This window comes from Hippoglossus stenolepis, chromosome 8 (genome assembly GCF_022539355.2).
Source record: "Hippoglossus stenolepis isolate QCI-W04-F060 chromosome 8, HSTE1.2, whole genome shotgun sequence".
Classification (NCBI taxonomy): Eukaryota; Metazoa; Chordata; class Actinopteri; order Pleuronectiformes; family Pleuronectidae; genus Hippoglossus; species Hippoglossus stenolepis.
The window spans coordinates 24,579,922-24,607,106 of record NC_061490.1 but is presented as its reverse complement, the minus strand read 5'-3'; the positions used below and the strand labels follow the sequence as shown (position 1 = coordinate 24,607,106).

General features: G+C 44.0%; 2 protein-coding genes across 4 annotated transcripts in view; both read left to right on the top strand.

Moving 5' to 3' along the window:
• The first annotated feature begins 2,346 nt into the window (after nt 1-2,346).
• Nucleotides 2,347-6,025, top strand: sostdc1a (sclerostin domain containing 1a). Its single transcript, XM_035162554.1, has 2 exons — nt 2,347-2,684; nt 5,042-6,025. The coding sequence occupies exons 1-2, from the start codon at nt 2,489-2,491 to the stop codon at nt 5,488-5,490; spliced, it is 645 nt and encodes a 214-aa protein (XP_035018445.1). The 5' UTR covers nt 2,347-2,488; the 3' UTR covers nt 5,491-6,025.
• Nucleotides 6,026-7,083: 1,058 nt separating this feature from the next.
• crppa (CDP-L-ribitol pyrophosphorylase A) overlaps nt 7,084-27,185 on the top strand; it is a 35,950-nt gene continuing 15,848 nt past the window's right edge. The window contains exons 1-9 of one of the 3 annotated variants that reach the window (XM_035164620.2): nt 7,084-7,472; nt 8,169-8,460; nt 10,273-10,422; nt 15,377-15,481; nt 16,471-16,516; nt 18,090-18,187; nt 22,465-22,542; nt 22,680-22,772; nt 25,488-25,607. In XM_035164620.2, the coding sequence (XP_035020511.2) occupies nt 7,243-7,472; nt 8,169-8,460; nt 10,273-10,422; nt 15,377-15,481; nt 16,471-16,516; nt 18,090-18,187; nt 22,465-22,542; nt 22,680-22,772; nt 25,488-25,607 (1,212 nt within the window). In that variant the 5' untranslated portion in view covers nt 7,084-7,242. Of the gene's footprint in view, nt 7,473-8,168; nt 8,461-10,272; nt 10,423-15,376; nt 15,527-16,470; nt 16,517-18,089; nt 18,188-22,464; nt 22,543-22,679; nt 22,773-25,487; nt 25,608-27,185 lie in introns of all 3 variants that reach the window. The other 2 variants (XM_035164618.2, XM_035164621.2) reach the window with 2 other exon arrangements.

Below are 27,185 nucleotides of genomic sequence, written 5' to 3'. Positions count from 1 at the left end.
TTCTATTGTTTGTCTCCTGTTGGGATCTTTTCCCAACTTCCTTTCTTGGCTTTGTTCTCGGTGTTGTACATACTTTTCCCCCCGACCATGCCTCTTGTCAGTATGCTATTAACCCAGCCACCTCTCATTTCCCATGAGGGTTAGGGGCAACGGAATTCCTGCTGCCGAGTTTCAGTGGGCACAGAGAGGGAGTCCGCTCTCAGCTTTCTGTTTCTTTACACAGTGAAAGTACAAAAGCCGTTTGGGGGGGGGGGGGGTTGCTATCATATTCACGTTTCAGCATTCACGCAGCGCGGCTCAGTGGGGCGTCGGAGTGTGAACAGTGTCCTGAGAGGAGCCGACCACGTTGTCCTTTATCTTCTCTCGGAAGTGGAGTGAATGAGCCTCTGGTGTCAAACAGAAACAACAACAGACTGCGAGGGTGAAGGTTAACAACAGACACGGGTCAGTTTCAAAACCTAAATCTGTAGAGGAACAATTCCATTTACTCCAGTATTTCTGGTCCCTTCACATTTACATCTCATCACTTATTTCCTTCCCTCTGTCCTCCTCCTTCCTCCTTCTGTCATTCATCACTTCTTCCCATTCTTCCTTATCATCACATCTGTCTTCCTATCTTCTTCCTTCTCTCTCTTGGACCTTTACTTCTCTATTACCTCATTTCCTTCTCTTCTTTCTTTCCTCCGTCATTTGCACTTTAGTTTCTATTCTTTTCTTTCATTTGATATATTTCCTTCCTTTCTAATCTTACAGTTTTCCTTGGCCATTTTATTTCCTTCTTTCTTTTCTATCCTTCTTTCTCTCCTTGCTTCTGTTTGTCCAATTTCATTCTTTCATTCTTTACTAAATTCTTTCTTTTTCTTACTTCCCTTCTTGGAAATCTGAACTCCAGAAAATAACTAAAATTGGAACTATTCAATATTCAACTGCAAAACTAAACTCTTCTCTATATTTTACGAGTGTGTCTGCACTTCTCCCTGAACTTTATCTTAAGTTTAAACTTTGTGTTGTTGCTGGATTTGAGTGTGTTTCTCTAACTGCTGATTCCACCGATAACCTTTCACTCAGAAAAAAGAAAAAGACCTCGGGCCTCCTCCTCCATCTTCTCCATCCTGAAAGAGTCTGTGTGATCTGCGGATCAGATTTCACTCACATGAGCAACGATTAGTGTCCGTGCACGACGCAGCTTTTCAAATCAGTGAGACGAGCCCGGTTTGAATGTTCCCAACACGAGTAATTATATCTCCTCTTGTTTAGTGCGGCGGACACACAAAGACTCCAGTTAGTCCGAGCACTTCAGACCTTCAGACGTGTCACTGAGGCAGCAGGAGGACGTCACACACACAGACACACAAACAATATCGGCTTTCATTCTTGGATTAAACGTGTGACCGAGAAAAAAGGCGAGTTGCACACGTGGAGAACGTGAGTCGGTGTCTGGAATCGTCGGCTGTGTGCACGTCAGCAGCTGTGAACCGAATCATGGACTTCACATGTCAGAGTTCAGACGATTTCACAGGAAATTCATCTGTTCACTGATCAATAGTTCATATTTTTAGTGGCTTTGTTCAAACATAGAATCTAAATAAAGATGGACAACATGACAGCCCCCCCCAAAAGTGAAGCCAAAGGGTCTCAAGGGGCCCCCTGGTGGCTGGCTGCAGTATGAGTCATAGACCTGGCCTCCTCCATGTTAGCAGATGGGACATGAGCCAAACTACAAAGTCAAAACAGACGTCAAATACGTTTTTCTCAAAGTTTAGGTAGTTGTTATCACACTGATGTTCTGGGGTTCATGTTCTTTAATCTGTTATTTGTTGATATAAAAATGAGGTGAAATGTCATGATTGACACTTAATCCAATCCAATCATCATCATCATCATCATCATCACAATAAACTTCATCATCATATCATCATCATCACAATAAACTTCATCATCATCATCACAATAAACTTCATCATCATCCTCATCATCATCATCGCAATAAACTTCATCATCATCATCATCATCACCACAATTATCATCATCATCATCATCATCATCATTATTACAATAAACTTCATCATCATCATCACCACAATTGTCACCATCATCATCATTATTACAATAAATTCATCATCATCATCATCAAAATAAGCTTCATCATCATCATCACCACAATTATCATCACCACAATTGACTTCTTCATCATCATCACAATTAACTTCATTATCACCATCATCATCATCATCATCCATGATCGAAAGCAACCCTCCAAAATAAAAGCACGTGGGCGGGTTTACATTATGAGTGGACCAATCAGATCGTCGGGACAGAGACACACCTGAGCTGCAGCCCGAGCTGGAGGCGGAGCTACAGTATAAAAGCAGCGGCTCAGCGGAGCCTCTGCTGCACTTCACCCAGCATCAGTGCACCTCAGCCCGGCCAACACCTCCACCTCCAACCGCTGCACGTCCTCCACGTCCTCCACCACCCAGAGGCAGACATGCAGGTGAGCGCGCACGAGTCGCTGGTGTTACTGTGCATCCTGCTGAGGAGCTGCCAGGCCTCCAGGAACCACGCCACGGAGCTGCTGGTCCCCCCGGAGGGCGCCCCGGAGCCCGAGGTCCCGAGCAACGTGTCCCTGAACCGAGCGCGCACCGGCGGCAGGGGAGAGGGCGGAGAGGCGCAGGAGAGAGACGGTGAGTGGAGGAGGAGGAGGAGAGGAGGAGGAGAGGAGGAGGAGAGGAGGATGCTCTGACATTTACTGAGGCTGTCAGACGTTATCTAATGATCTAATGATAGTTTATCATTGAGCTGGATGATGTGACCAAAAAGTACATCCAGATCAAAGTTTTGATATCATTGATATCGTTTATTATCAAGATAAACGTCACAGTATTGTTTCTTTCAACTTTAAAGACTGATGCCACGATGGAGAATTTCATAACATAATAGAATTTGAAGTTTTAGAGCTTTACAACAATGTAGATTGGGTCCAGTTTGTCAATATGGCCAAAATCATATGACGGTTTAAAAAAATGTAGGTCGTTGATATCGATAATTATCGCAATAAACGTCATAACATGTCAGGACAAATATTTTGTTTCGTTAGATAAGTGCAACAGAAATTAGTTATTACATTATTACAGAAGTTGTTATTACATTATTGTTATAATAAATGGTTAAATAACTTGGCATCTCTTATTGTATTTGATGTATAGCTGGGTAATATGGCCCAAATATTAAATCAAGTAAAAAAAATTATATCAGTCGATAATAATCACGATAACTGTTTCTTTTAGGGCAGATTTTTGCTCCTGAGTGAAAGTTGTGGTTTTAAACTCTTCTTCAGAGAATGAGAAACACTTTTAAAACACTTCAGAGATCTGAGGCAGATGAATTATATGTTTGACCTCCTCACTGCACAATATATAAGTATTATATCAATATTTATTGGTATTTCTGTTGCATTGGTAATGATTAAAGTTATGTTGCGATAATTCTTGATGTTTGTTCATCAACAAACCAGATGTTTATGGATGTTTTGTGCTTGTAGATACTTTATTTTAAGGAATAATCAGTTTCTACTGCACAACTTTCTCATCGGCTCCTTTCAGTTCTGGTGTTTAATCCTGAGGAATCCTCGAGTGACGCTCTTTGAATGAGGGTCTGTCTATGATCTGGTTACTGTCATGCAGTCAAACATGCTCTTTGCAGCTGACGAGGCCAAATTAAGGAGCACGAATAACAGATGAGAAAAGAGAAGCAGCAGAAAATAATCTGTTCCATGTGACCGTTAAAAACATTTGTTCTTCTTTGCTTGATATAATTAGTTCTCATTCATTAAAAGGTGAAGACAACCCAGAGCTCTTGAGAAAGTTCATGTGTAGGCGTCACATTTCCTCTTTTTGTCTCAGGAACTTAATCCCATCATCGCTTTAATCACTGAGGAACTATTTATCAAAAATAGTAAATATCACAGAGTTTATTTTGATAAAAAGTTAAGATACCACAAACGATCCTGTCACAGTAGAATGTAATCCCATCCTAGAGTTTAAAAGAGCACTTAGTAGAGTACACGTTTGCAGAGGCCCCAAAACCCCTGATCTAGATCTGCACCAAGATTGAATTGGCTCTTCCCTGAACCAAACAACATCCTTCCACCAAGTTATGTGCTAATCTGTTCATTAGTTTTGTGTAATGCTGCTAAAAACAAACAAAAACAGATAAAGTTGACGGATCGATCATAAAAAAAGCCTCTGCTCATGCAACAGAGATTATTTCACCTGGCGAGCTGTCGGCCGGATGCAGGGATGCGAGGCGGTGACGGTGTCGTCCACAGGAAACCATGTGACCCCTGCAGCCCAGGAAGGGAGAGAGTGGGGGGGGTAAGACATAGAGGGAGGGAGCCTCACCCCTATTCATTCTTCAAACGCTGTCACAGAGAGGGGGCCATTGTCACTGAGGTGTATGCAGCTGTATGAATGGAGCTGAGCTCTGGTTACAGTGGTAGAGGGGAGCAGGGGGACGGGGATGTCGCCTGCAGCACAGACATAATCCTCCTGGTATATAAATCGCTGATACACTGAAAAATAACAAGTTTAATTCCCTTTATGAAGCAGAAAGGTCACGATGCTCCTGTGCTCTTCAGGGTCCTGAGGCTGCAGAGAAGCTCACCACCTATAATAGAGTATAATGTTCAGGGTACAGAGCTGGATAGTAGCTCATAATTATCATTTAGACCTATTATGTTTCAATATAATGTGACTCTGTTATTGTGAGGATTTGCTGCTTTTCCTTGTCAAAGACTGTAAATAAAGACGGACGACATGCTGACACACAGCTACCGCACAAACTCTGGCTCCAAATGACATCATCGGCACAAGATGGCTGCATCCAGGATGTTTTGGCTTCATTTCTGGGTTGTGGGAGGAAGTGGAGACGTGACGTCCATCTTTATTTACAGTCTGTGGTCAAACGTGAGACTGAATGTGTTGGCTTGTTGGACTTGGTCAGAGAAAACAACTCACAATTCTCATTCATTGTGTTTCCACAGATCGAAGCCAAATCGGATGCAGAGAGCTGAGGTCCACCAAGTACATCTCTGACGGCCACTGCACCAGCATCAACCCCATCAAGGAGCTGGTGTGCGCCGGTGAGTGCCTCCCGGCTCAGATGCTTCAAAACTGGATCGGCGGCCCCGGCGGCAGGAAGTTCTGGGGTCGCCGGAGCAGCGGCAACCAGGACTGGCGGTGCGTGAACGACAAGACCCGTACCCAGCGCATCCAGCTGCAGTGCCAGGACGGCAGCACGAGAACGTACAAGATCACCGTGGTCACCTCCTGCAAGTGCAAGAGGTACACGCGGCAGCACAACGAGTCGGGACACAAGTTCGAGGAGCTGGCGGTGTCGCCGCCGCAGCTCGTGCACAAACACAAGTCCAAGAGCAAGAGGAGGCTGGGAAAGAACCGGCTGAGCGAGAACTGGCACGAGACTGAACCCTGAGAGCCGGCACACAGACTCTGAATCCACACACACCTACAGGAGGTGGTCATCCAGAGCTCGCCATTGTGGATTATCTTTGACTGGGACTTTCTGTGAAGCTGGTTCCTCACTCCAAGCTCTGAGGGGGCGTGCGAAGGACTTGACGTTTGAATCCACATGGTTAAAGACAATGTGAACAGACCTGGGGGTGCACAGTCTGCAGAGCTTCCCCGAACCCCTGAGCAACGCCACATTGTCCCATGATGCAGCCGTGTGCTTGTGTTTCCATATTCATTTCATGCCAACACCAGTAAATGACACCAAACATTTAAAAAACAATCTTGTGTAAATACTTGTACATATATATCGAATTCTTACTTGCCTTTTGAAGTATGGCCATGTGTATAAAATTGTACTATGTATGATGTAATATATTTTTCTGTGGCAACATATACCATGATACATACGTGACGTCAGTATGTGGGTGAAGTCGGGAAAAGCTTCTTCATCGTTCATTCTTGTAATAACTTTGAAATAAATATAACTTTTGATCACGTATTGTTGTCAGTGGAGAGTTTGATCTGCAGGTGGGTTGAGATGAAGAGTGAATATTACACATGTATATAATATCACTTTTTTACTAAGGACAAGTGTCTATGTTGTATAAACAGAGGAAGTTAGAAGGAGGATCAGAGAAAATGGTCTTTTCTGGTGAAATAATTCCTCGTAAATGACAATTTCATAATTTCTGTATCATGAATTCCACACCAACATAAAGTAAGGTCGAAGATTCATCTTGTACGTTTTTTTTTTTATACAGCAAACTGGTTTCTTAATTCTAATTTGTAATGTAGTATTGACATCTCAGGAGATTTCGGACTTGGAGCTTTTTCTAATGACTTCAGATTTGTGGATTTCACTTGAGCTTTACCGGAAGTGAAATTAGTTCTTTAAAAGTGAAGTTGAATATCTAAAGGCAATATAATGGATACAAGACAATAGATAAAAAACCTCAACTCAGTGTGAAGTATTAAGAATAATTTATAATGTAAACTACACTTATTCCTGGTTAACAATTGTCAACCTACTCAACTGATATTCAGCTTCTTTAACTTTTCTTCTTCTGCAAATCAAGATCAGCCGTCGTCAACTTCTCTGGAATTTCAACTCGTGCTCTGCTCTCTGTCAATTTCAACATCATTTCAGCAGGAAATACATTTATTAGTTTTCTTTAAACCACTGGAGGAGTGCTTACCTTCCTGGAAAAAACAAATTCAACACATTTCATATTGCTATTTCTTTTTAACAGTCAGAAACGTAGATATTATGTTTTTATACTTATAATTATTTTCCATAAATCATTCCTATTTAGAGACTGTTATTCTCAAGTAAGACACAAATAAATGCTTAAGACTCTTGAATAAGTAATTTGCTGCAATTAAATGTATATGTTATTTATTTAATAAATAAATTAAATGTTTATTAGCTCTTATAGGTGGTGGGATAGATATTAAACTGACATATTATTGACCCACTAACAAGTATCCACTTTTTATTGAGTTTCCCATTTACACAGGAAACAATAAACAAAAGACGTTTATTTTGAAGGTGTTCACCGGAAACGTGCGTTTGAATCCCACACCTTGACAGCGCTGTTTCTCCACGTTGCGGTGTTTACCTGATTAGAACCCATAGATTCGAACCTGTGATGGACCCGTCCTGACCCTGTCTCCTCTCCCCCGGGGAACCACACGGACACAAACCACATCAACGATGGAGGACGGCCGCTGTGATCCGGACGGGCCCTCTCATCCTCGGGCTTTCCCAGGCGAAGAGGCCGGGCGGAGCGAGCCGCAGCCCGCGGAGCTCCGGGTCGACTTCCCGGTGTCCGTGGTTCTTCCCGCCGGCGGCACCGGGGAGAGAACCGGACTCTCAACCCCCAAACAGTTCTGCTCGGTCCTGGGTCGACCGCTCGTCAGCTTCACCGTCCAGGCGTTCGAGAGGTACGAGCTCATAAAGACAGGAACATTAAGATTCAACGATAAAGTGAATTAATATCCAGGTTTGTTATTGTTTATTATAACGAGCCTGGGATACAGGTGGAGAGTGACAGCAAGAACAGCGCCTCTACCGGCCGGAGTGTGTCAGTGCAGGCTGCTCACACACTCACACCATCTAAATGTCTAACTCTAAAACCAAGTCTTATCCCTGGAACAACAAACATGTCCCCACAATGATGGTATTGAACAAAGATGCCCTCATAACTACAGATAGACATGTACACACACACACACACACACACACAGACACACACACTTCTATCTTAGTGAGGACAGGACACTCATTGACATAATTCATTCCCTAGCCCCTTACCCTAACCTTAACCATCCAAACTAAATTCCTAACCCTAACCTAAACCTAATTCTAACCCTTAAACAAAGTCTTAACCCTCAAGGAACCCATTGAGAGTGAGGACCAGCCAAAATGTTCTCACTCTGTAGGTCCTATGCTTAAAATGGTCCTTAAAAGGTATAAGTACAGGAACACAATACCTAAGTATTCACGTTTTCTGTCATTTGCTTCTACTCCATCACATCTCAGAGGAAAATACTGATGTTTGAATCTCTGGATGTTTTGTAATCTTGACCTTTCCTGTTCTGTCTTAACTCCTCTTCTAAGCAGCAGTTGTTTTCTTGCAGGGTGTCATGGATCCAGAGCGTCGTGGTCGTCGTTGCCAAAGAAAACATGGAGCTGATGACGGATATCGTCCAGCGCTTCCAGCACAGGAAGGTCCGGGTGGTGGCAGGCGGCTCCACTCGCCACAGGTCGATCTGTAACGGCGTCCTGGCTCTGGGTGAGGAGGAGGAGGAGGAGGAGGGGAGGCCAGCGTCAGCGGACAGGCCGAAGGTCGTCATCATCCATGACGCTGTGCGGCCTTTTGTCGAGGAGGAGTTTCTCTACAAGATAGCCGTGGCTGCTAAGGAGCATGGGGTCAGTATCGTAAAAGATAATTCAACTAAAGCATTTTATAATTGTATCTGAACTTTGTTTCCGCCATATTAATGATTTAATAGTTACAGAAAATGACTGAGCAACTTTTTAGCTCTATTTTCCTGTCTGTCATAGTCTAAAACCCCAAAATATTGAATGTACTATAATTCAAGACAAGTACAAGTAGCAGATCTTCACATTTGAGAAGCTACAGCATCAATATAATATATATAATAATTTTTTGGGTGAAAAAATGAAGAGATTAAAGGATTATTAGTAATAGTATTTATTTATTATTATTATATATTTTTTTAAATAATCTTATTCACTATTTTCAAATGTTTAACACACAAAACTATTGATTTATTGAGATACTGATGCTTGGGAAATGTGAATTTGTCTTTATCTTTATCTTTAAAAAAAAAGTAAAAGTAGAAGCTCAGATCAGAAGATGACTGAAATATTATTTTTTACAACAAAATAAAGCAGAGAGAAAACAAATCCTGCCAGAAATTATTTGAAATACTCCTTTATTCACTGCAAACATTCAAGTGTTTGTAGGAAAAATTTCAATAATCAACGTTATCTGCAAAGCTCCCATTAGTGGAAATGAAGTGAAGATGTGTAACCTCTCGAGGGGCTTATGGAGGCAGGATGTGTCTATTTCCTGGAGCAGGTCAGGAAGATTATATTGCGCCTACAAGGAAACAAACCCCCGATATGCCAGTATTGCTTCATGCTTGGAGAGCACAGCACATTTAATCAAATCTCAGCCGTGGCTCATACTTCATTTCTTCTTGAGCGTTTAGCTAAAAACCAGAGAGGGTCAATTACAACACAGAGTATAAACAAATCCATCATCTCAACAGCGGTTATAGGAGCTGGAGTCCAAGCTTTCACCTCTCAAGGACTCACCGTGCCGCGTGAACGTAAACAAACCAAACACCAAAACACGTCAAAGTCAAGATTTCCACTTGGGAATTCAGACCAAAGAAGACAAATAATCCCGGTGATCGGCCTTTTCCATCTCCTCGTAAACTGTTTATCAGATTGACACGTCCGTTGCTCCCGGTGGTCGTGTTTATTTCATCTGGGATAAATGGAAAACACTTGGGCCAACGCCACGGCCGCTCGGGCGAGGGGAAGTTTGATAATGATTCATGTGCGAGGTGCAGCAGCTGAGAGGAGACGCTGGTGAACGCAGGTCACACAGATTGGGAAGAAGGCAAAGAGCTCACGGACCAACATGCACGGCCTGTGCGTGCGTGTGCGTGTGCGTGTGTGCGTGTGTGTGTGTGTGCGTGTGTGTGTGTGTGTGTGTGTGTGTGAACTTTCACAGCAGGCGGCCTGGTCTTCATTATTTCGCCCGGCTCACGACAGAAAGTCTGTCAGCGCCGAAGAGCAGCAGATCAATTCAGATTTTCACTCACATGTGTAACACGCAGAACACATGTTTGCTTTCCTTTCATTTGAGTTCGCCCCCCCCCCCGCCCGCACACGCTCGCTGACTTCCTGCTCCTGGAAACTGTCTTTAATCATGTTATAGTGGGATGAAAATATTATCTCAGAAAAGTTGATTATTTTAAATTTCCCAGGCAGGAAGTGCGGGAGGGGGGCGTGCTCCAGCTGACGGAGAGTACCATCAAGTTAATGTTTTCTCTGAAATGTACAGTTTTGAAAGAAATTCAACTTACAAGCTTTTTTCTGAGGCTTTCGACTGCATTTCCTCGTCTTCGTTCATAAGTTATGATTTGTGTTTAAACTATGAGGAGACTGTATTATTAAAAACTGAATCCTCTTTCCTCCTCTCAGGCCGCGGGCGCTATCCGACCTCTTGTTTCCACGGTGATAGCCACCACGTCAGAGGGTTACCTCGACCATTCCCTGGAGCGAGGCAAGTACAGAGCCAGCGAGATGCCTCAGGGATTCACGTACAACGTCATCCATCAAGCCTATCAGAGGGTAGGACGCTCACTGGCGACAATTTGATTCTCACTGTCAGAGAAAAGGTTCAGTGGATAGCTGATTCAATATAACACCTCCTATGCAATGATTCCTAATGTATGAAACTTAGGAACCCATTGAGATTGTTGCACTACAGTTATCTGATGATTTTATGCAGCTGAAGAAGTCGAAACATGGTTTATATTTACAAAACAAGTCTCTGAAACCTCATGAAATGTCAGGTCGAGATTTATGCCGTCAAAAAATTACACCACTTACATGACAAAGGCCGTCATGCTCCTCATACATCACAGCAGGACTTCACAGTCCCTCATTGTTCAGCTGATATGCCAGAACCTGCAGGGTGTCAGAGCTTGTGGCCCGGGTGCTATCGCTTTCACCCGGCCTCTTCTGCATGTGGGAACGATATGACATGTTCATACTTTCTGCCACGCTGCAGCAGACGAGTGTGAGTGTAGTGTGTGTGTGTGTGTGTGTGTGTGTGTGTGTGTGTGTGTGTGTGTGTGTGTGTGTGTGTGTGTGTGTGTGTGTGTGTGTGTGTGTGTGTGTGTGTGTGTGTGTGTGTGTGTGTGTGTGTGTGTGAACGAACGCTGCGAAGCTGGAAAAACGCTGCGAGAGCTCTGAAATTACACGGCACATTTAGGTGGATTGGGATTAATAGTGTCGGGCAGTTGAGTGTGTTTTAATGTGTACCTGAAAAAAAAAAATGGAAAGAGTTTATCCGCTGATGTAAGCTGTAAATGTGTCGATCCTTCTCTCAGAGCCGGGGCTTACTGCGAAGACTTGGCAGCGCAAACAAGTGTGAAACTGGAGTTGCAGAGGTTGACCTTATTTATTTTTCAGACACTTTGAGTTTGCTTTTTCAACCTCACCTCCATTAGATGGTTCTTGCGATAGCCACGTTTTTTGAAGAACGCAGCAAACTTTGAGCTAAGAGGCGATTGGAGCCCCATTTGTCCGCAGTTATTTTCACTCCTGGCACATTTGGGATCTTAAGATCGCTCTGAGAGCCTTGTTGGCTTTGGCCTTTTCAGAAAAATGAGCTCACATTTTGCCCAGTGCTGTTCGAGGCCAGTCGGGTTTCCAGAAATGAAGACAAACCGGGGAGGTCGCCGGGGAGGTCGCCGGCGAAGGGGGAGGCTGGGGTCGACTGAGAGCGTGTCCCCCCTCTCCCCGGGTTGCTCTCCTCTTCAACCCTTCAAAAGACGGGAAAGTGTCAGGTTAGGACTGTAGGACATGTGCACGGAAAATCTCTGAGAGCTGCACATTTGTAGCTTGACATCCATTGAGTGGAGAAGAACTCAGGGCTGAGGAGACAAAGGGGGAGACACTTTATCCAGTACGTCCCCACTGACGGCTTTTGTACCGGGAGAAAATACTAAAGGTTAAATTACCTCAAGACCAAGAGCATATTGCTCCTGTAATTTCTCTCTTCAGTTCCAGGGTCGCTGGAATAAAAGACCCCTCTCTCTTTTATAGCTTGATAAAATATTACCCAGGTATAATCTCAGGTAGCACGAACTCGTCTTTGTCTTTTAAACCCAATGAGCTCATCGCCTCGATCCAAACGTCCATGAGATCTTCACAAACCGAGCTTTCCCAGCCACGAGTGAGTCGGTACAATAAACTGGGAAGACTGATTCATCTTGATTAAGATTAGTCCAGGAAAATAAATCACAGTTGGCAGAGATGACGTAAATGCACCCACAGCGAGGACAGGCTGTTAATGCCGCTGCTTCCACTGAAACTAGAGAAGCTACTTTTTAGTTTAAAGGGTTTCCAGTCAATATTCTAACAATGGATTAAATGGCTGTGAAGTGAGAAGCTGCTTTCACTTTCACCTGATCTGAAGTCCTGTCACTTTCCTGAAGATTTCCAGAGCCACTGTATGTGAGAACACAAATGGCCGAGGAAGTTGTTCCTGATATTTTCCGGGAACCTTTCCCACAATCCCCCCCAAGTAAAATATCAGGGAAATGTCAGAGTGAGTCCATGTGAGAATACAGCAGCATTTAATGACCTTTCAAACATGGGATGGACACAAAACTGGAGGAATACAAATATCTCAGGATTAAAAAGAGGAGTCTACACGTGTAAGACGCAGATGTCAACTTGGAAAGACAATCTCCTGCTGCGTTGTGAAAGACAATCCGGAAAATGTAAGAAAACTTCCAGACATTTTCCAGAGTTCATGCCTGAAAACCTCTATAGTGACGGAGCCTCAGAGAATCATTGTCTTACTCTGGTTTCTCTTATAGACTCTAAATAAAGGTGGACGACGAGTCTCCTCTTCCTCCCGTTATCATCGAGGAGTCAGGGTTTATGACCTGTACTGCAGCCAGCCAGCAGGGGGAGATCCAGATGTTTCTGGCTTCACTTTCAAGGAGCTGTCATGTCGTCCATCTTCATTTTCTGTCTGTGATCCCTCTCAGCTTCACAGGGTTTTTTATTTCACCCCACAACTGTGGCTGTTTGGGTTCGGCTGCTCTGTTTGTGTTGTTGTTTTCAGCCGATGAGCTCCGACGAACTCCCAGTGGACAAACCTCTGCAGCAAACAGCAGCCACACACGGGTTCGGTAACAAGCTGAGGACCTCAGGGAAACGTTTAGCAGCTAAAACATCTACTTGAGTTGGTGGAGACCTTTGGCTCACTCCTTCCTCTGCCTGTTTATGTGGGAATTCCACCAACACAGATTTGTCCCTGCCCCAGAAACATTTGTCATACCTTCACATTTATTTTCTTCCATTGAAATGTGACATTCAGCTGATTATAAGAGACGTGTTTTTCCCTCTCACAGCATCTGCAGCCAATGTCATGCATGTTCTTTAGAAAAAAATATATAAACATCAAAATTGAACGTGCGGCATTTTCCTCCAGTCGCATACGTCGCACTGTTTCTTGTAAAACCACGGAAAAAGTGATTAATGTAAATATGAGACTCACCACATAAATATACATGTATTACTCACCACATAAGCATAATTGCATCCCGACCCCCTGGGAGAAATACAAAAAATTAATCAACAATAATAATTAATAATAATAATACAAAAAAACAACAATGATTAAAGTTGTTAAAGTGTTTTAGAATATTTACTTGTTTTTTTTTCAATATTTACACTTTTCAACTCTCCAGAAACTCTCTTATAAAGTCAACCAACACAATAAATGATTGTGTAACTCTGATGTTAAAGCAGTTCGGTTGAAAATGGTGAAATAATATTTAATCTTTAAATAAGTAGGGAAACATTACAGGATCCTGGATCATGTTGCTTCACCCACATGAACAATTCTTTGAATAAAATAAACAGAACAACTCTCGCAGTAAACCTCAATTAGGTTTTTACCGTTTCTCGTTAATGCAGAAACAACAATTTGTGTAAAGTCCACAGTTACCACAAGAAAACACATCACTTCTTACTTTCTAACTTTCCCCAATGTGGGAAAATAACTTGTGACCTGTAGAAACCCAACGTGCACATTGCAACTCTCAGCTCAGGAAGATAAGAGTGGTACAGGGCCAACAGTCCGTCAGCCAAAGAAAACATCGTCCTTCCGAAGTATCTGCTGAAAAATGTGGTGACGGCAGCTTCATGTTACGAGTTTCTCTTGTGGGAAGACGCTGATCGTGATGCAGAGCGTCCAGAGGTGCGTGGGGAAATAAAAACAAACCGTTAGATCAGAAAAGTGTCAGATCAGTGAGTTCACGGCAGGTTTGAATTTCACTGAATCCAAACTCTTTAAGACAAGTGTTAAAGCAAGAGAACTAAACTCACATGTACTGATATTACCTCTTCTGTTTCTGCCTGACTGGTACCACTGCTTTAGAATGAACATTTTTATCGTTTGGCTTGCCCGCCCACTCATTTCATTAGGATGAGGGGTTTAGAAGAACCGCTGACCAAAGGAGCCTCATGACATCTCGGGGGTTGTAAAGATTCCTGTGACTCCCCTGTGTCAATGACCCTTTGGCAAAAAATCTGTAACCTAACTTTTCCATTGATTCAGGGACCAACAATAGAGGCCACATTGGCAGCTGACCCTTTGATCACAGCTTATGTCAAAATCCAAACTTCAGATTAATGTGAAATTTAAACGTGAGAGGGTTTTCTGTTGCTGCACCAACAGATCGAACAACCCCAAAGTTATCTTAATCTATTCAGCAGCGTGCGATGTGATGTTTTAAGGACATAAACTTTAAACGTCGCCAGTATTGGCTCGAAGAACAGCTCTGATCTTTGGAGTGTTTTCGTTTTGTTTGATGTACTGGTCACTGCAGGATTCAGTCTTGTTAAATCACTGTAAAAAACAGAATTTGAATGTTATGTAATGAAGTAAATGGCCCGATGGCGATGAAATAAAAGGCAAATCTCAAAGGGCTTTTTAGAGTTTCATCATGTATTTTGTAGAATTGTCCCTTTTTCCAAGAAGAAGTTTGCCACTGGTTTGATTTGTCCCACTCGCACACAGTCAGACGAGGTTTTGATATTTTTGAAGAGGAAGTCAGTCGCCTTGCAGCCTCAGCTTTGTTCTGTACTTTGCCATCTACAGCGTAGAACCCATAATAACTCCGCACTCTGCTTCTCGCCACTACTCTGGTGTCGTGGTTGTCCGGTCGGGACGGCTTCGCCTGCTAGCGTCCTCCATTCTCATAATAAAACACTTTTACATTGATTGACTTACTTTTCCGATCAGGTCAAGTGGGCCTGCAATAGGTCAAGGTTAAAAGTGAGCGCCCTCTGCTGGAGCAGGGGGCGAACTTCTTCAGACCGTCTGATGTTTTCCCCAGACTGTACATTTTAAGTTTGAGGAAGTCACAACAGTTTGAGTGTGAACTTTTAACCCCTCGTTAGACGGGGACTCGATGCAGCGGAGCGACACAGTCGTTCTCTGCGTTCCGATGGAAATTCATTGTCCCACAGTTGCCTCTCCTCTGTGTCCCCTCTGCAGTGCACTGAGTCAGACTTTGAGTTTGGCACCGAGTGTCTCCATCTGGCTCTGCAGTACTGTGGCACCAACGCCAAGCTCATCGAGGGGCCGCCAACGCTGTGGAAGGTGAGCGCGCCAGGAGCCTGGTTTGGGTCGGGGATTCTGGATCTGGTAACACCCTGGCGAGCGCAGCTGTACGCCTGCTACTTATTTATCACGAGGGTACAAAGAAAGCTTGTGAATTAAAACTGAAGGGCGCTGGCAGAGGAGGAAATCCTAATCTCGTGAATGTGACATCCGGGATTAACGTGGAGAAATTAGTTTAAATGTAAAGACTTTGTTGTGAGGCCTGAGGGCTTAAACCATTAAATCCTAACGATCAAATGACGCCAATTACACTGAGCATTACTGTCCGTGAAAACAGTTTTGTTTTTATGTGTTGAGGTTTTGAGAGTCCCGTCTCCACCCTGGTACAATGAACATGGTCAGAGTTGTGTTTGTTTTGGTCAAAGAGATGAAGAACGACATTTGAATGAGATTTAAAGAGCAACTTATTTTCCAGACTAACCCTGAATTCATGCTTGTGACAAACACAAAGCCGTGACCCTTCGACACGGGTCCGTGAGCCGAGAGCAGCTCGATCAAAAGAGACAATAACAAGTCATGTGGTGTTTTTATTAGCAGAGCAAACTTTGCTGAAATAGTTTCTTGGGGAAAGTCCCAGTCGAGGTTGGTTTCTGCAGAGATTCCTGGTTCCCTGGAAAGATCCTGTTCGTGGAAAAGTCTAATTAGATTGTTTCATTTGAATAAAACTTTACAGATCAATAAAAAGCAAAGGTTAAAGAAAAGCTTTGTGTGGAGCACAATTTTATTAAACATCTTGTGACACTGGGAACTGTTGACCCGGAGCATAAGAAGGACAATGTTTCTGGAAGGACCGACTCCAGATGTCATTACTTCAGTACTTTGAGTAGCGCAAATCAAATAACACTTTGTATTTAGATGGTTGGTGAATTATCAATATGTAGATATTTTGTATATTTGTTTTTTAATGGTTTTTCTTATGGTTCAGCTTTACTGAACTCCAGCGTAACCACGTTCATTCTGTCCTTCAGGTGACCTACAAACGGGATTTGGCTGCAGCAGAGTCCATTATCAAAGGTGAGATACCTTCTTTATTCACCTTTGCATTATTTTCTGTTTGTGTATAGTGGACATCTTCATCTTCTTAGATTATCTGCACATTATGTATTTATTTTTTAGCTTATTTAAGAGTGAGAGCCACAAAGTAATTCATAAAAATGACTGTAAATGTGCCAGAGTTGACAGATGTTACCAAAGTCGGGTAATAGGAATTACAAAGGTATTTATAATTTCTAATCATGCAGAACAATAATGACAATAAAAAGATAATATTCATCTTAATAGAAACATCATTCAGGAAAGACACCCTTATATAACATGGGCAGGTACTATCTAAACATATTTACAGATAATACAAATGAGGGATATTAATATTAATAGAAATATGGACCAAATACAACATTGTACCACATCGTCAGACACGAACAACGTTTTCATATCTGAACGTGAGGCTGACGTGGGCGTGTTGTCAGTTGGGGGGGCTAGTGAATAAACGGGCTCATTTGGTTGCCACAGAAATATCATTATGGTTTTACTATCATGGTCCTGTTATTCAAACATCATGTTGATGGAGCTGAAGACTGCAGCTGCTTCTTTTTCTTCTTCTATTGTTTAATGCTGTCTCTACTTCCTGGGATTGGTCCGAAAGTCTGAACCATCAAAAAACAGTTTTCACTCTTCAGTTGGATCCGGATCCAGACCTCCTCTTTTGGTCCGAGGAACCTTTCACACCTGATATTTAGGTTCAGTCTAAACTGAAAAGTCTGAATCTTCAAACCAGACAAGGTGTGTGACTGAATCATAAAGAGCAGACGCAAAGACAAGCACAGGATGTGAAACCTTACATTAGTCTGACACAGCGAAAACCACAGTAAAGCTCATGCATGTACATATGTAGACAAACTGTACATGAAAGGCTGAAGGAGACAATGTTCTGGGTGTTTTGTCTGTTTCTGTGCGGCGCTGTGGAGGCCGGCGCTGAATGGGCGACATTGAACCGGAGTTGCTCTTCCCTGTATTCAGAGGCAGAGATTCTTTGTTGCTGCACAGGGAGGGTGGCAGCCGTCTATGAATACTCTCCAGAGCAAGTCGGGACAAGGGAGACTATCACAATCAGAGAAATGGAAATAAACACAAGCCCTGTATTTCACCCCCCACCAGCACCTGGGCCAACAATTACCTGTTTGATGGTGCCACACGGTGCACGGTGATTATTCCCAGAGCCTCTGAAGTGAATGAATTCATTGTGTGTGTGTGTGGATGAAAGTTCTCACATCTGTCACTTTGAGAAACTGTCGAGTGTTGTCAGGTTGTGTGTGCGTTTGTGTTTCATAGTTGTCGTGTGCACACATACCTGCGCACTGTGTTTGTGTTTGTGGCGGGGCTCACTCGTGGCTGTGTGCCCCTCCTCTTGTAGAAGTGTGTGCACGTCGGTTTGAATTTAGAAACGTTTGAAAGGGACTCTGGGTTTGAGCCATCGCCCTAATTCAAGTCCAGGATCTTTCGCTGCTCGCATAAATTTCAGATTTTTAATGTTTTAAAAAATGTTTGCAGCTGAGTCTCTGACCAATCACACGTCTCCCTCTTCCAGAGTCTCTGTCTGGGTCGGCCTGTGTGATCACGGGTGGATCAGCCGGAGCTGTGACGCTGGCTGACGCTCTGCAGAAAGCTGCTGCAGCTCTGGACCTGGTAAGACAGTGACTGTAACAGATCAATATGCAGCTTGACTCCCGGCCATTTTATTTCCCTCAATCCTTTCCTCGCTGTTCCCTGACCTGCACCTCCCGTCCGCCCTCCGGCTCAGTGTCAGCTCCACTTGGGTGGCCCCGGCAGTGAGACTCGCCATCTGTGGTCAGGCTGCTTTAATGGAGTCTGTCTGGGACGTCCACACTGCAACTTTCCCTCCTCCTCATTTTCACTCTTCCCCGCTCCCCCGACCTCCACCTCTCGCTGCGCTGCGTCCAGGAGAGCAGATGGCAGTTCTATTTCCTGTACGGTGGGAGTCTGCTTGATGAATGGAGTGTTCAGCGATGAGCTCTCTTGCCTTCTCCTCCTCATCGTCCTACCACCTCGCTCCAGTCACACTTTGACGAGCTCCCAGTTTCCACCGCAGTTCGCATCCCTCCCTTCGACTCTGAATCATTTTTGGGCAAATCAAATTCCCATGTTGTCCTCGGCCCGTGTTGCAAACATCCCCCGTTTAATTTGTGAAATTGTTCCTAATGGACGATGGAAAACTGCATCCATATGCAAAAACGGTGCGGAGCGACAGTCTGAGATATTAAATCTGACGGCGCAGACCACACAGAGGTTCCACATGGGACATGTTCTCTTTCACCTCAATAACTGCTGGGTTTCCCTCGAGCAAACCACGTAACCAGCACCTCGAGTCAACTCTCGTCTTTCTTTAAAAAGAACGACGAAGAAAGAATGCGAAAATAAACTTTGATATTCAACTTGTTGTTAATCGAAGCATCAGAGGCACAAGCTTTCTGATCTGTTGAGCAAAGATGTGTTTAGAACATTAAAGTGATGTTGACCTGATGGTTGCAATAGAAAATGTATTTATTTTTATTTTTCTAAAGAGTTTTTGTGTAATCCTGCTGAGAAACAAATGGACAGAAGAGAAACCATAAGCTCCGAGACTCTAAGAGAAAAGAAAAACCTCCTCCTCCTCCTGACATATTCATTTTTTTATTGGAATTTACAACTTAAAACTTTATCTTTCAGTGTGAGTCTGGATTTAATCTGGATCAAATCCATATCTCATGTAACATCCTGCTGAAAGAATCCCTTCATCACGTTCTTACTGTGGACGTCTTCCTCTCTCACACATACACATGCTGCCAAATCCTCCACCTGCACACACACACACACACACACACACACACACACACACACACACACACACACACACACACACACACACACACACACACACACACACACACACACACACACACACACACACACACACAGCACTGGGACAAAGGTAATTCTTCATCTTCCGCTACTTCCACTCCTCTTTCATCCTCCTTCCCTTCCCAAACTCCCTGAAAGAGATGTATCTGGTTCAGAACACGCGCACCGGATAAACACTCCCGCCCGCCCCCAGCCACCTGAGCACACATGGGAACGGCTCCAGTCTGATCTGTCTGTGGGGCCCGGTCCAGCTCCGAAGAACAAGATCTTGGAGCGAGTTTAAAGGAGGATGGACTGTTTGGATCACGCCGGAACACAGAGACACATAATGGTCTGCAACACCCCCCCCACACACACACACCCACACACCCTTGGCCTATGAACAGCTACACCCAGGAACATATATATGTCAGGATGATCCAGGAAACACGTTTCTATACATGAAACCATGTGTGGGTGATTCGTCAGCCTGTGTCTGCAGTGGAGATGACCAACAGGTGACGGGTGTGAAACACAAGCACATGCAGGACAGACACAGAGTCCGGAAACTCTTGAGTGGACTCTTGAGTGAATCACTACAAAAAGGAGAACGTGAACACTACAGGTTGGATTTCTATGAAACTAGAAGCTCATTACTTTTTGGATTGGATCTGGACAAAGGGGGAAGATCCAGGAATCACCTCCTTTAACATTTTGACATTCTCACCAGTTTCCCAGGGAATAATTCAAGGGTCTTCTTATTGAAAAAAACTGGCATATTTAGGGGACTGATATCTTTGAGTGAAAGAAATTTTGATTTAAGGGGAGTGTTGGCCGTTGGTGGAGCGACGTGTTCTCCTGTGTGACATTCTAGCTTTAACATTTCTTTATCCAGGGAAGTTTCCCTCGTGACAAAGGGCCATGATCAGCGGCACCTCGGTGGCAGCAATGTTTCAAAGTTTCTGTCTCTCAATCAGGAAATGTGCCAGTAAATCTATATTTTAAGTATCCTGGCTTAAAGTATCACAATATGAGATATTTTTGTCTTAAATAATTATTACTGAGACAATTCTACGTCCGATAATAGGAAAGGTTTTATAAAACTGAATGATAAACTCCTTTATACAAGTTGAACCAGTTTGTGTGGGCGGGGCTATCTCTTATAATTAGGACCCATTATTCAGACATTTGGCAGCAGTGGATTTTGGAACAAGGGCTGAACTCAGACAAGTGGATGTTAAATGGTGACATGAGGGGGAAGAGGTATTTCATTTCATTGAAAGAGGCTGAATCACCTCCTCTGTGTTCTCTCTCTTATCCTGTTTTATCTTGATGTACGATAATGTTCTTATATTCAGCTCCACATCAAAACACGTTCTCCGACTCGTGTATCAACAAAGTGAAGGTTTTTTTAACGATTAACCTCGATCGAGAAGCGCATCTGTCATTTAGACGGAAAGAAACTGGGTCAGACTTCAAATAGGGAACGAGATTTTCTTTTTGTTTGTCGGTTCTAACAGTGAGAAACGACGCGTTCCAAGTTTTCCAAGCAGTTTTTAATTCGCTTCCCAATGATTTCATCCGTCCATGTTCGTCCATCCATCTGTCTGCCGCATACCTGAGGTCGGGTCATGGTGTCAGCAGGATAATTAGGGTGTTCCAGATGTTCCTCTCCCCAAGATAAGCTTTCCTGCTCCTTCTGTTTGATCCCGAGGTGTTCCCAGGCCTGATGGGATATGTAGTCCTCCCAGCGAGTTCTGGGTCTACCCCAGGGTCTCCTACTCCCTCCGAATGTCTCAACTCCTCTGAGACCAGTCACCCTACAGAGAAAACTCATAACTGCAATAATATAATATATTATACTTTTGATATGTTGCCAATATGTCAGCGTTGTGTTACAGCTTAATTCCACCGGCTCCTAGTCGCGGAGAAACACTGAAATATTGCGTCTTTGGGTAAAATTTCAATGTTAAATTCTTTGTCACTAAAATGAGAGAGAATTGTTCTCATTCTGAACCCATTTGAAATTCAAATTGGTTTCTCGCTGGTGAGCTGATGTTTGTTTTTCTCCGGTCCTGGCAGTGGTGTGGTCGTCGAGCCTTCGCAGCTTCTTGGCTTTTTGTTCTGTGCCTGAATTTAAATAAACATTCCTTCTTTGGGATTTCATGGACACGCTGGTTTACATCATGTCAAATTTCTTAAACTCCGCAAATCTACATTTCGGACTGAAATGATTTTCCTCCCGAAGCCACGGGCGGTTTATCTTTCAGGACCAATTAACCCAGCGACATGTGTTTTCCATCACCATTTCACATTTTCAATTACTCTGTTATTTTAATGGGTAGAACAACTGTGTGTCGAAGCCAAACGCAGACTGCGAATGTTTATTTCTCTGTTTGTCCGCTGCGTGTGTGAAATTGAAGTACCAAGCTGTAATTAGAGGCGCAGCACCAAAGGTGAACGTAAATCGGACATGGCGGACAGACGCTGCGCTCGCCGGTCGCCTCTCGTCACTCGGGTGCCAGGGCTGAAACGATCGGGACCTGAATGTCCTGGTCCTTTCGAGCAGGAAAAGCTTTTACGATTCTTGGCCGTGCGTCGGCCTTCAACTCAATTTGCAGAGTAATGAAATTTAAGTTGGCTTGTGTATGATTAGCGTCCCCGGCTTTTGCATATGGCAGAGTTCTCCTGCCAGCTCAGAAGGATAAAGGAGCCCAGAAATGGCTTATGTTTTATTTTTTTTTTACCTCATCCATTTGTTCTAATACGCTTCCGATTACAGCTGATGGAAATAAACCACTCACTTGCACAGTCTCAAGTGAAATGATTCGTGGCAGGAAAACAGGTGGGGGGGGGGGCAGTCACACCAAATGACTGAAGAAGTGGCTGAAACAAAAACCAGAAGCCTCTTGACCTTTTGAGCACCGAAGTCGATCCGTCACTCGACATCACAAACGTCTTTGCTCTGCCGCTGCAGCACCTGCTTCAAGTGTTTATCACTCAACGTCCTTTAACAAGCGGAACATCAGCTGAATGTTGAACGTCCGAGTGTCTCTGTGTTGCAGGAGCTGGACGTGGTCTCAGATCTGACGGGGGACAACGGCAGGTATCTGTCAGAGGAATGTAACTTCATCCGGGTTTCTGTGAGTTCCCATTTCAAGCATAACCTTTTCTGATAAATAAAAAAACATGATCTGCTTCGACCAAAACACGTTTTAGAGAAAATGTTATCTTTTCTATAAAGGTTCTGAGCCACGTTTCTTTATCCCCTGGTCTCCAGGTTAATGGTTCCTGTTTGTCTGAAGTAAAATCCTTCCTGATGGATTTGGAGGCAGCGAATCGAGCTCTTCTTCACCCGCTGGTCGTCATCTGGGTGAGTTCACACACGTCTTAGTTATATTAACAAGAACGAAGCTCTGTCCCAAATTCATGATACACACTGATTCTATAATTCTTCTGGAGGACGCTCACTACCGGTGAGACCAGCGTGGTTGTTTGTCTTTACTTTAATTTGGCCACACTTTTATCAGACCTTGTGTCTCTTCAGACGTCAGTCGGCACACAACTGCTACTGTGTGTGGTGAACGTTGATTGAGGTCGAGTTGAACACGACTCTGTATCATTTCCACAGTTTGAATCAACCTTTCTTTGCCTGTTTGCGAACACACAGACTTCTGCCCCAGGACAGATTGAGTTTCAGTGAGGTACATGTAGCCATGTACGAGGTGAGCCGACCCTTTTCCTTGTAAAAACGTCACCTGTTGTCCACCTCAGGTCCCTGGAGAAGCTCAGTGGCTGTTTAGAAACCGAACACCTCTCCAGGGGGCGCCGCCGCGGCTCGACCTCGCTCGCTGTTTCCCCTCATTCAAACTTTCACCGCTGCCAGAGAAACACAGAGACGAGAAAACACTCAAAACAAACTGAAATCTGCTCAGAGAAACATTTAAATATTTGTGAAAGGCCTGTTTATGCTTTTATTAAATTTGAGGAATTGACCCCCTTTTCAACTAACACACACAGAGCAGGAGTCAAAACAATGTCACGTAATGAGATGAAAATAAAGCTGCAGGTTTTTCTACGACAAAAACACGTCTCGCTCAGCATCACCGCGCCGAGAGTCCGAAAACATGTTGCTCTGGTTCAACCGAGGAAAAACCTGCACAGTTCCCACCAGTTCTATTCTATTCTATTCTATTTCCACTTCTTCAGACATTGTATTCACAAAATCACAAAAATAAAACTTAGTTGCTTTCTTCCAGGAGAAAATATCTGTAGAAGTTTGAGGAGAAAGAAGAGAAAAGTCAGTTCCATCAGAGGATCACACACAGTCGACTCTTCTGTCTGCGTCTAACCTGATTTCATGGTCACATTCGAACGTGAATAAACCGAGTCTGGGAAGCTGTGACTTGGAGAAACCTGAAGCAGCCGCTGAGTTTCACGCTTATAAGCGATGTGGCTTAGTTCAGGACCAAAGAGGTGTTTCTTTTTTCCCTCATACGAGGCTGCAGTTAGATTACATACGATTCTGGTTATGTATCGCAGGTTTGATCACATGGTTGTGATCAGCGGGGGGATGATTGAGTTTGAAGGGTAGGTGGTAGCCCCCGGGGCAGAGGGGCAGACTGATTGATGGAGGTCACAGTTTCAAACAGCCTGTGAAAACGAGGTGCCATGGCCTTGAGCAAGGCATTAAAGACCGAACCCCATGTTGTTGATATTACCACTTCATGTCTTGTGTTGTTAGGTTTCATGAATCCATCATGGGCGTCTGCTCCGGGAGGTTTTGTTTTACATAGATGCTTGTTTCTGACTGACAGGTTGAGATCATGTGTCTGAGCAACTCAAACAGCAGTTTAACTGGTCACTGTATTACACAGCAAGTAACCATAGCAACCATGTTTTCACGTAGACGACCAGATGCATCTCTTGCTTTCTACTCTGCACATCACAGGAATATTCCACCTGCACAACCGATGCACCAATCGGTCGCAGGATGTATAAAGCAGCCGTGATACATACATGTATACGTAGTTAAAAGCAAGTATATCTCCAGCTGTTTGGGGCCTAAACATACTCAAAAGTATGATAAATTAAGACATAAAGTACACAAGAAAACAGTAAAAATACTCAGGTTGTCCAGGGAAATGAGTAGAAAGTATTACCTAGAGGCATAAGGCAGTTCTTAATCTCCCTTCGATGATTTAAAAGTTTGTCTGAGGCCAAAATAAACTGCAAACGTTGTATATTTGTCATTTGTCAGCATAAATAATCCTGATTATTTTTCTGTTAATCAACTAATTGACTTATTGTATCAGCTCTACATTGGTTGACATTGGGGAGTTTCCATATGTTAACACGTGTAAGTCAGTGAATATCATTGTCACTGTTGGTGCAGATGAAAAAGAAACATCTGTCTTAATAACCTGTTGGGCTGTAAAACGTTTATGATTCAATTTGTCCGTGGAAACAAAGTGATTCATGTTGTTGGTTCAAACGTCGGCCTCAGTGTTTCATTTGACTCAGAAGAATCCGTCTTCAGATTGAACGTCACCTGACGACAGCAAACATCTGATTGATTTTCAGGCCCAAGTATTATAATTACATGTTTAGAGCAGACGTCTCGACCCGTGTGAAACGACTCTCAACGTCTCACCGTCACCGGATTTGAGGAAATATGACGAAATAATTGCAGTGAATAAATCTTGATGTAAGTTGCCGTCAGTGGGACGGTTAGTGAAATCAGCTCGCAGGGATGACACGGGAACGTGAGCCAATGTGTCTGGATTACGCCGCTTTAATTGGTGAAAATAAACCGCAGAGGCCGTGAAGATTTACAACAGAATTAGAGTCATTATATCCTCAGACAGGACCGAGCATCAACCACACAGCCGAGCTCGTGCTGCTCAAATCCTCCCTCAACACAAACCTTAAATAAACAGGCCTATTGAGTTGCAACATGTTTAAACCAAGTATTTTAGTGATGAGCTGTAATTGCTGCATAAAAGGGACATAATTGCAGTTCTGTTAGGAGTCACTCCGTATTGGCCGGTGGCGTCTGATCGGGCGTGTTGCCCTTTTGTTTTGTTAGGTGCGTTTGTGCCGTCCGGATGAGCCGGTGATGCCAGAGCCAGCGGCAATCATGGACGTGGCCTCCGCCGCCAAGCTCAGGAATATTCTCCTCTACGGCATCCGGCTCCACCAGTCAAAGGTGAGTTCCACCGTCTTCTCATTTATCTTCTTTTATTTCCTCCTGCAGTGAACACAGTTCCTGTGCTCCGCATATTTGAGAGAAAGCCAAAGTAAACAGAACAGAAAATGCCTTTTAAGTGTCTTTGTTCCAGTGTCTGGTCTCGTTCTTCCACGCTCCGGGCGAGCTCGCTGTCTTTTATCGCCCGTGTGCATGTGTTCGTGTTCGTGCACACGTGGACGTGCGTCTATCTGTCATTCAGGAGGGAATAAACGTGTGGCTGCTGCAAGTGTGATTTAGAGGAGAGGATATAAACTTTTCACCTCCCGCCATGTGTGTGTGTGTGTGTGTGTGTGTGTGTCTCATGCGGTATTGTTTGAACAGAATGCCAGAAGGATGAAAAGGATACAGAGGTGCTTTAGGTTTTAAAAAAAACCCGCTGTGCAGCTCGACCACCACACGCGTGGGCCGGACCTCCACCGTTAAGCTGTGTTGTCATGGGAATCCTCCACCGGGCTCGCCAAGTGCTCACTGGAGTCTTCAGGGTGGATGCGGTCGCCCCGAAATCCACGACTGACAGCTCGGCAATTACAGGATTATATAAAGTTGAATTATTCATCTTGCACAGTGAGAGATGTCAGGATTCATGCTACCAGAGCCGTTATGTCAAATCACAACTTCTCGTCCAGATGTGCAGGGCAGAGTCGGAGACAAATGTTGAATATTCATGGCGTCGTTGGCCTAACATTTGACATCTGGTATGATTTGTGTTCGGAGATGTTCTGCAGCAGTGTGACACATGAGGCTTCTTGGCAGATGGATCACTTCGCAAATCAGTGGTAAAAAAAACCTCTGATCCTTGGGCGAGCGGATGTTTGCGCCGGTTTTTATTCTGTCCTGCGCAAGTGAACGATGAGCTGAAGGAGACCAGGTCCTCGCTGTGGCCGGCGAGTCGGCATCGAACCCCTGACGTCACGGTGTCGTTTAATTTAATCGTATCCAATCACCGCCGACCCACATCTGAGTTTAACTCCACTATCGCATGTTGAGCCTCATAGCTTTTCTCGGAATTATGGCGGGTGATGCTGTTAATTAGCTTCAGCTCCTCTGAGGGAGCGGAGAGGAGAGGAAGGGAGTGGACGGAGATGATACGTGTTTCACCGTGATAAAATGTCCTTCAGCAGACAGTGGAACAGCAGAATCCCGCCGAGTATAAATGACTGTTGGCCTTTTGTTATAATGAGGATGATTCTTCCCAGATGGCCTCATTCGTACTTGTCGAGGTGCCTGCCAACACGTCCTCTGTCGGCCGCACAGTGTGTGTGAGTGTTTGTCACAAAGCTTGTTTCATATCTTTGCTTCTAATAAAGCAGACAAGACAAGAGAGAATAACTCAAAACTTGGAAGATGGACGACGTGACAGCTCCTCAAACGTGAAGCCAAAGTGTCTTGATTGCCGCCTGGTGATTGGCTGCAGTATGAAAAACTGAAACCCTGCCTCCTCCATGTTAGTGGATGGGTCTGTTTGAATGGAAACATGACATTTAACAAATGATTTGGTTTTTGCACAGCTCTGTTACCCAGGAGATGAGTTTATTT

Bases quoted from the DNA above. Each gene is read 5' to 3' on its own strand.
- sostdc1a (XM_035162554.1), top strand. From the start codon at position 2,489: ATGCAGGTGAGCGCGCACGAGTCGCTGGTGTTACTGTGCATCCTGCTG. The intron at 2,685-5,041 runs GTGAGTGGAGGA...GTGTTTCCACAG, and splicing joins AGAGGCGCAGGAGAGAGACG to ATCGAAGCCAAATCGGATGC.